General features: G+C 56.9%; 1 protein-coding gene across 1 annotated transcript; it reads left to right on the forward strand.

The window, feature by feature from the left end:
* Positions 1-7,319: 7,319 nt before the first annotated feature.
* VDBG_06135 (C6 zinc finger domain-containing protein) lies at positions 7,320-8,888 on the forward strand (the record flags this gene model as incomplete). Its single annotated transcript, XM_003003647.1, has 3 exons — positions 7,320-7,758; positions 7,870-8,683; positions 8,807-8,888. 3 exons carry the CDS (start codon positions 7,320-7,322, stop codon positions 8,886-8,888), a joined length of 1,335 nt encoding a protein of 444 aa, XP_003003693.1.
* Between the last annotated feature and the right edge of the window lie 266 nt (positions 8,889-9,154).

A 9,154-nucleotide genomic window follows, 5' to 3' on the forward strand; every position in this document is an offset into this window, starting at 1 on the left:
TCGGCGGGATGCAGTAGGTAGCAAGCAAAGACAAAACAAGAGGCTTTCCAGTAGTGCAGCCAGGCAATGACTTTAAGCTGGTGGTCTCTCTTGCTTCCCTTGCCTCGAGGTAGCAAAGGGGGGGGGGGACACAGATCGAGCAAAGTCGCACGATTTGAGTTGCAGCCCTCAAAGTCACAGTTGCACCGTCACGACGTCCAGCCAATGCGGAAGGGATGGTGATCCGCCTAGTCGAAAACGTGGTAGGAGCGCTTACATGCACGGAAAGTGTTCAGCATGTTGAAGCGGAGAGGAGACATGGGAACCGCTGCCGGACGAATGGTCGAATGGGTCCTGTACTTGGGCTTGTTTGGAAGGTCGCATCTGCGGCCGTGCTATTATGTTGGGTACATGACTGGGTGCCCTGTTCAGTGTAAAGGTCCGTGGGCTCAGGGTGCCTTGCACGTTAACTGGGCACGTCCTGTAAGTATATAGGCACTGTAGAGCCACGCTCCTCCATCGAGACGAGGCGCCACTTGTCGGGTCAGAGAGAATGAGGAGAAGGGATGATGGTGCGATCGGCTGCCCAAACTCTGTAATGTGCTGGCGTGAGCTTTCCAAAGGGTACCCATGCCGTTCGTTGTGTTGAGGCGCGTCGGTGGTGTGCAAATAAGGTGTGCGGGTTGGAGACCCCCTTATTTTTCTTCGCCTGGCCTGGCACTGAAAGCTGGCCATTGCCATGTGGGCGCGAGGGGGGGTGAAAGAAAACGACGTGCGATCCAGCCAGTTCCTGCTGCAATGCGCGATCTCCCGAGGGCCACGTGAGAGTTCCAACGACCAGATGGGACCCAGCTACCTTCTTACCTACGTACCGGGCTTCCTCAGCGTCTGCCTCAGCACGTCCCGGTCAAGAATACGTACCGAAGCACAGAGCCCCTGCTTACCTTGGGTACCCAAGGTACCTGCCCAGGTGCCGTTCTCGTACACGGTACCTCCCCATCCAGGCAAGAGCAGCTGGTACTTGGTAGATGCTCCATGTATCGTACCGGGCAGGGACCATGCAGCAATCCAGTACGTGGCCTTGGCCTTGCCCCGCTCACCCCAGCGCTTTCCCTTTCGATTGGATTGGCGGCAGAGGGAAGGGAAGGAAGAGGGGGGCGGGTGGAGGGTCATGTTGTTTGATGTCCTCTCTCCCATCTTTTCGGTGCCTTGCAGATCTCGCCAGCTCGCCCAGATGTGATCCTCCACAACCACGTTCCTCGACCCAGTCCCATCCTTCCGTTCTCTCAGATCCATTCTCCCTATTAATGTGCGATGAACGATGTGCACGTTCGCTGGCACCTCCCAGCGCACTCGCGCACAGTCACAAGCCCGTGGCTCCTGGGACTTCCTCGGCACCCCCGCTGCTAGCGAGTCGTCCCCCTCCCATATCCCCATGGGCTATAGGGGCTCCCACGATCAGTCTGCAGGGGCCGTTGCGGTTCCCGCTTTCGGATCCGGATTGTTGGTTTGATCAGCCTCTAGGATTGTGATGTTTGAGGGCGGCGGCAGGGCGAACACCAACAGCTCCGCTCGAAAGCAAATCTCTGCTCTAAACGGAATTGCCAGGCAGTCAACTATCGAATCGACATCCTCCAAGAGTGCGCAAAAGAATCCATTCCAAGAGAATCAAGAGGAGACGGACGGGACAGAACCCACCGTCTCTCCGACAAATCTCGGAAACCCGCCTAAGACTAATAATCCGCTTCATTACATAACCGCACCCTGTTTCGCTCTATCTGGTACTACGGAAACAAAACAAGACGGCGGGAATCGCCACGTCTGGCCTGACTCGTTTCCCGAATGTCATTCAGGGACTCAGCACCGAGGCAGCGCCGATGGGGAACACAGCGGAACTAGTCCCGAAGCCAGTGCTGACGCGCTGGCCTTGGCTCTAGGCACTGACCACCGTGGAATGGTGCCCTGAGGTACGAGGCACCTCGCAGCACAGGCCGCGCCTACGGCAGTCAGTGAGACATGTGAACGGATCATCTCCTGGGAGCTTCTCCACGTCATATGAGTGGCAAGCAAGACCCCCGAACACCGGCTTTCAGACACTGACCCTCGACAACCCAACACCCCCGACACCTCAGCCTCACAACGCAAGCACGCGTGTGTCCTTTTCGGTGCCAGGGGAGCACAAGCCGCCTGCTCGGATGCTCCTTCATAGCTGTCGCTCTCCGCTGTCAGCTGCTGTGTGCCCGCACTCTGCCTGAGCTCAGGCACCTCCAGCCCCCGCCTCCTCCCAATCAGAAACGGAAGAGCCCCCAGAAAGCACCGTCCAGGGGGGTGGGCTTCGAAAAGACACAACCCGGTCTCATCAATAACGGCAGCGTTCAATTTCCCCGTGCTACAGCGTCCGTGACTGGTCTCTCTCTTACCATGCAGAACACATGGCCCGAACACCGTGAGTCTGGCTCGCTCTTGCCAGAGCCACCTTGACATGACGACTTGGAGAGATGGATCATCGCCAGCATCCATGTAGCCCGCGACCAGGCATGCTGCTATCGGACAGATCTGGCGCCAGCCATCTTCGTCAGATGGGAGGGGTGAGGAGGCGGGCGGGCGGCTCTCATCCACGTGGCGGACAACCAGGCAAGAGGTGAGCAGTGCAGGTTACCTGCCAATGCTGAAAGGATACTGCCCGACAGTTGTTTGGTTGAACTGGCATCCGTACATGGGCGGCCTGGGCCTAACTGCTTCTGGATGCGGGCTGGTACAGGCACTATTCCTGCATGCTCTATCACCAGGCATTCAGCGACTTGTCAGAACTGTGTACAAGGGCTCAAGTACGAGTACGTGGACAACCTATGTCCGGCCGGTTCCCCGCTCTGGTCGCGCACCCTTAATCGCATGGGGACATGATCGCCACGACAGGCATGGAAGTCATATGGAGGCAATGTCTCGAAGAAGCCATGTCGATCTGGCACACACAAGTAAAGCATCGCATGGTTGCTGACCGTCAAAAGTCGGACATTCAGAGTTCGTCCCTACATATCTGCTGGTCTGGAAACAGCAAACAATCTGCCTGTCCTCAACCGCCACCCGCCTGCCTGCGATAATGTCGACTAATCAAGTCATCGATGAAGTGCGCGGTTACAGGCCGCTGACAGCGTATGAGATCGGACTGCTACTTGGGATTGACTCAGCGCTATCAGCGAGCACCATGCATGCCTCGTCAATCGCCACTCTCCCCAGGTTTTCGGGAAGGGGACGCGGGAAATCGTCCGATGATGTGTCTATCAGGTCCCGTCTACCGTATTGCGCGATGAAGGGTCAAGCTGAACAGCCTGCGGATCGTCATTTGCCATACCGACCACAGCTATCCACCCACGCGGCTTGTTGGTTCCTGTCGATTATCACTTTTATATCCGAGCGCTTTGACACCTCAACTGATGTCCGCCTTTTTGACAACCTTGGCCCAATTGCTGATCTGCCCCGCATCCATTCACTCGGTCGTGTAGGCTATTGATCACGAAAAAGAAAAGCGGACAACGTTGCTAGCCGCATCGGACCACGAGTGAGTTAGGTGTCATCGCAAAATGCCAGTAGTCGTTCCGCTATGGCCAGGTGGGAGGAGCATGCCTTAGGTTGTAGCCAACAAGGAGAAAGTCTGTCTCGAGGCGCTGTCTGGAGGCATTGTTAGGCGACATGACCAAGTTTCGCCGAGTCCTGCCATGTTGAGGGGCGTTGTGACAGCCTCGATATTTCGCCGATACAAAGCCGCCGTCATCAAACCCCAAGATATGTTGGTAGTAGCGTGTCTGACTTGGTTGTGAATGTCGCCTACCTCCCCACGACACGCGTGTACTGTTTCGACCCATAGAGACCGATCGACCCAAGACATCGTGACACTGGTTCTGCACGATCGACTTCATGACGATTTTCTCCTGTCCATCCGAGACAGACAAGCAGCTTTGCCCCGGTAAAAACATGCAGCAATCATTCCTCTGACTGAAAACGGCCCCCAACGCTTCGGCACGCCTCTGTCGCCTTCGTTGAAACACAGATCGGGGCGCGTATCTGCAGTCAAAGACAGCAGCCGTGACTCCGACGCACCTTGCCGCGTATACGGATTACTCAACCAGCAGCTTTGCCCCCTCCAGGAGAAGCATTGTACAGTAACCAGATGGCCCAGTAACTCCCATGTTTACGACAGTGTCGGCCTGCAGATGAGTTGGTGCTCAGGCGTTTCCAAAGGGTCATCACGATGCTGAGTCGCGGCACTTGGATATGAGCGCAAGCATCCAGGTGTGACGCTTGAACGCATCCTGAGGCAGAGCGCACCATGTTCCTGACTGTGGTATAGTGGTCACACAAGGCTAGGCAAGTCTCCAAATGCTCGGCGGCATTCCTCGGATGAGCCCGCCGCCACCTGGGTCACTGCCATGGCCCTCAGCTTCAGCTTGCATTTCATTCACATCGATCGTCCGTTACCTGTTCATCCGACTCGGCCTATACCCCTCGATTTGTACCCATCACTCGACCCGGTGTCATGGCATTGGCAATCATGCCGAGGACCGCATGTCATGTCTAGTCGATCACCTCCACCTCACTGTCAGGATCACGCCAGTTTCAGTCCCAACATGACTAGGCTAGCAATGCAGTGGGTACAAGAGCTAATCTCACACAGTTGCCCATTCGTGCCATAAGGAAAAGAACACTGCTACGAACGTATCGGTACCCCATGTGTCCTCGGCATGGCTCCTGTCTAACCATGTCGTACGCAAACACAGGGCCGCAACTAGAGCCTGTCGCAAAAGCAAGAAACTAGGCATACCACACGCGCTCCACGCCCCTAGTGCCTGACAGTCAGGACCGGTCCCGCCGATCAGACCTCTGGTCTACTGACATCAGGCGTTGCTCTTATGTAGTGTAATTGCTTTTACACACTGACACGCCATAGGGCCCACCCTGTTTCCGTGAACCAGGCTTGCAACGAGAGACACTTTTGGGGGGGGCGGAGGAAGCCGCGGAAAGCCTGTCACAGGGTAAGTTCCGACCTTGCAGATCCTTACAGCGACACTTGTAGTACGCACCATGACAACAGCAGTTTTCTGTCAGCCAACTGGGCCGGGGTAGCCCGTGAATAGGCAAAAAGAATCACAGCGCTGGCGTGCATGTCGACTCTGTGACGGTAGTTCAGGCCCCATTGCAGTGGATCTTTTCTATAGGTGGATTGGATGCTGGTGGTCTTGCTCTCCCAGAGAGAACAGTCCTGAACTGAACTCCCTTGCATCATGAGCGATCACAATTACGACCACAACCACGGATGACACCGGGGACGGCCGGGAACCCAGCATCGGTGCTGTCGGCGCTGTCATACTAACTACCAGTCGGGCGATAGCAGCGGGAGACTTGTATCACTGCCGAGCCATCTCATCTGCGTCCAGCCAGATACCATGGTGAACCCCACGGCTCTTTTTTGATCGGCGACTACCTGAGACGGGCGTGTACCAGATGCGGACATGACGACCTCGACCGTCACATTCTCGCCCAACCACAATGAAGAGCAGGCAGCGAGTTCTGTGTTGAGGCGTGGGGACACACGCGCCAAGAACGAGCTGCCGATAGTGTCATGCACGAGGTGCAGTTGTAGCGGATTGCAGTGTTGATGTGCCTATCTTTGGACGATGGTAACCTTCGATCGTGACAGCGCAGGAGCTGAGGAAAAGCAAAGGTGTCGTGACCTGAGGAAGGCCCAGGCGGCGATGCACTGCATGACGTGACGACGCCGTGGCGAGAACAAAACCCTCGCCGTCCGTTTCTTTTGTTTCGCTGGGAGCCTCGCGTGCAGGCACTCCGTACTTGCTCCACGCGACCTGGAGTTTTGCTGCATTTGGCCCGGCTGCGTCTCGTGCCCGAACCCATCCTCACGCTGCTGCAGGACTGTGCTGGGTATATCGCAACGTGACAAGTGACATGACCGTTTTCCCGAGGCGAACCGGTGCTTGTGTCCTTTGCTTTGGGGCGCGCTGGCGGCCTGTGGAGTTTGATTGCTTCTTCGCATTCGACTTTGTCCTGGCATACTCACTGCACGCTGGTAGTCGGTACTCGGTTGCGCACGCCCTGCCGCTGAACCGGGACTCACGCATGGGGCCGGGGGGGTTGCAGGGTCCAAGGTTACTTCGAGGAGTGGCACAGCATGTTGCCAGCCAAGCGTTCGGGATGTTGCCAGCTAAGCGTTCGGGATGTTGCCAGCCAAGTGTTCGGGCTCGATGTTGCATCTTGAAGGGGGGACGGGGCTGGCTGGCTGATGATGGCTGAGTGCCGAGTCGTCTGTTGGCTTCTGGTGGCTGCTCACGGGCGATAAACACAATGCCTGCTTCCGGGCTGGATGGACGGCAACCGGAAAGGGCCACACGAGCCATTCCGCTGTGCTACTCATTTGCCTGGAAGGCAGTATATCGGTTGGCGACAGCACCGCATACGCCGAAGGAGACTTTGCTTCGTGTGGCATATTCTTGGAGGTGCCGAGGAAGAGGACGGATGGTGTCAAGATGCTCAATGCCAGGAAGCGGTTCAGATATCGTGGTACGACATGCTCGAGTCAGCCCATCGAGGTTCAGGCTAACGACTGGCATCTGGACACACGACCTTCCATGTGCAGTCTCAGTCTGCGTTCTGGGTTCTGGGTTGCTTCACAGAGTTCAAGTGGACAGGACGGCCCAAGCAACACCAAGCCGGGTTGGGTTGGTGGGTGCTCGACGTTTGTCGGTCTCCTGGTTCGAACAGCAAGTCGGCTCCCCAGCGCCGTGGCTCCCACGGCCTTTATCCCTTTATCATCAGACTTGTCGCCATCAATGGCAGCAGCGGGGATCCGGCACCATCTGCGAATGATTGGCCTGGCCGCAGATGAGGGAGTGCCCGGATAGCCGATCTTCGGTCTCGACGGGACAGAGGCGGCGGACTTTCCGGCCTACATGTTGCGGAGTTTCAGCCAAAGAAGGTTATTTTGCGGACTTGTGTCGGCGGACTTTGGGCCCACCAATGCCGGCGCATCGAACGCTTCTGCGTCTTACCAATTGCTCGCTCAATCGACGCCGACCGCCGGATGAAGGCTTCTTTCATCTGACGCACTGCCTCAGCATCGAGGTCCATTTCATTGACCCTTGCCACCGTATCCCAATCACTTGACTGAATAGCAGATCGGAAAGAATGAATGAGGCCACCACAACACCTCCACAGCCGCTGAAGATGCGTGCCACAGACGACGCAACAGACAAGTCCCGTCAGAAAAGCTGCCACGCCTGCGTCCGCAGCAAACGCCGCTGCGATAAGCGGACTCCGCGCTGCACACGATGCGCCGAGAAGGGGTTCTCCTGTCTTTACGTCAACCTCCCGCCTGCAGCAAGCGCCCGCCAGCGCGCGGCGGCCCAATGTCCGATGCGGCCATGCCGCCTGCTCTTGACAGCTCACCGACGGAGACGGAGCTCGATGCTATGGGGGATGCAGTCCGATATGATATCGACCTTGATCCCATGCCAGACTGCACACCCGGACCCCAAGCCAACATAGACACATTGCTCGACGATGTCAACATGCTGGGCGATGCTCCGCTGTCTTTCGACTTGCCAAGTTTTGATTTTAACAACCTGATGAACTACATGACTGTCGATCAAGAAGGCGGCAGGATGCAATTATGGCACACACAAGACGCTCCCAAGGCAACGACTGTCCGCCTCGCGACACCGCCGCCTTTGGACCGAACTCCTTACCATTCCGCCAGCATCGAAGGCGGTAAGCCGCAATCCTGTGTATGTTCTCCGCCGTACCCCTACGCTTGGGTGAATCACACGTTCGCTCATAGTCTTCAGTCTAATCTTAGTCCCTGGACCATACACGAGCCAGGTTCTCGCATCGGCTTCGTGATTTCTAGTTTCAAGGATTTCCCGATCCTGCTCGCCCGCGAGCGCGAAACACCCTTCCTCCATCGCCACCTCTACCGCGCCCAGACCCCGCGTGCCATGCTTACCGCATACTCGGTCGCGACTGCATACGCTAACCGTACCGACGCCAACAAGGCCTGGGCCTTCCGCCTGCTCTGTGAGGCTGCCGACGAGCTGGTCGGGCGGCCGGGCCGTAGCCAGCCAAAGGATGAGGGAGTGCCGCAGGTCCCACAATTAGAAATGACAGTACCGGCCCAGTTTCTTACACCCATGGACAAGCTGGCACGCACTCAAGCGCTTCTCATCTACCAGCAGGTCCGCATGTTCGATGGTGATATCAGCCTACGCGCGCAGGCGGAGCACGACATGGGCAAGCTCGAGGACTGGCTTGGCGATCTTGAGAGGTATCGCGATAACCTCGCTGAGCAGTGGCTGCTCGAGGAGAGCACGCTCCGCGAGAGGCCGCCACGGTCTTGGGAACGATGGATATTTGCCGAGTGCGTGCGCCGGACTATCATGCTCGGCGCCGCATTCATCGCCATTGTGAGCATGTTGAAGACGATAGGCACGGGCGAGTCGCCCGACCCTAGCCAGTTCGCGGCCGTGCACCGGTGGACGTCGTCCAAGTTTCTATGGGAGGCCGACTCGCCCCTCACCTTTATGACGGCGTGGCGCGAGAGGCGGCAATACATTGTGCAGAACTTCTTCGTCGAGGAGCTGCCCAAGACGATGAAGGCCGCCGAGTTGGATAGCATGACCAGGCTTCTACTGACGTCGTGAGTCTCCATCCGCCCTGCCATGCCCTGCCATGCCCTGCCATGCCTGTCTTGTCCCATTCTTTGGGTGAGACGGGGTTGGGCACCGGAGTTGAAGTTTCTAGTGTACTAACTAATCTACAGGTTCATCGGTGTCGACGAGATGGAGCAGTGGATTAGCACCGGCGGGGTCTTCACCGAGAATATAGATCACACAAGAATGTGAGGCCGCAGGGCCGATGATCCGGCGAGCGGATATATTGATGGATGGACGAAGAAACGAGCTCTAAACGACAAGGGTTGTCTACAGGTTTATGTCTTGGAAGCGGGGGTTGGCTGGTCTCGTTTTGCTGTTGTTTTTTTTCTTATTTCTAGGTTTCGGGGGGCTGCGATTCACATGCATCAGTCGTGTGAATTGATGATGAGGCCTGATGTTTCTTCCCTCTTACTCTGTCCTTTCTTGCTGCCCCTGTCTGCTGCCCTCCCGCTTGT

The sequence above is a fragment of the Verticillium alfalfae genome, genomic scaffold (genome assembly GCF_000150825.1).
Source record: "Verticillium alfalfae VaMs.102 supercont1.7 genomic scaffold, whole genome shotgun sequence".
Lineage (NCBI taxonomy): Eukaryota > Fungi > Ascomycota > Sordariomycetes > Glomerellales > Plectosphaerellaceae > Verticillium > Verticillium alfalfae.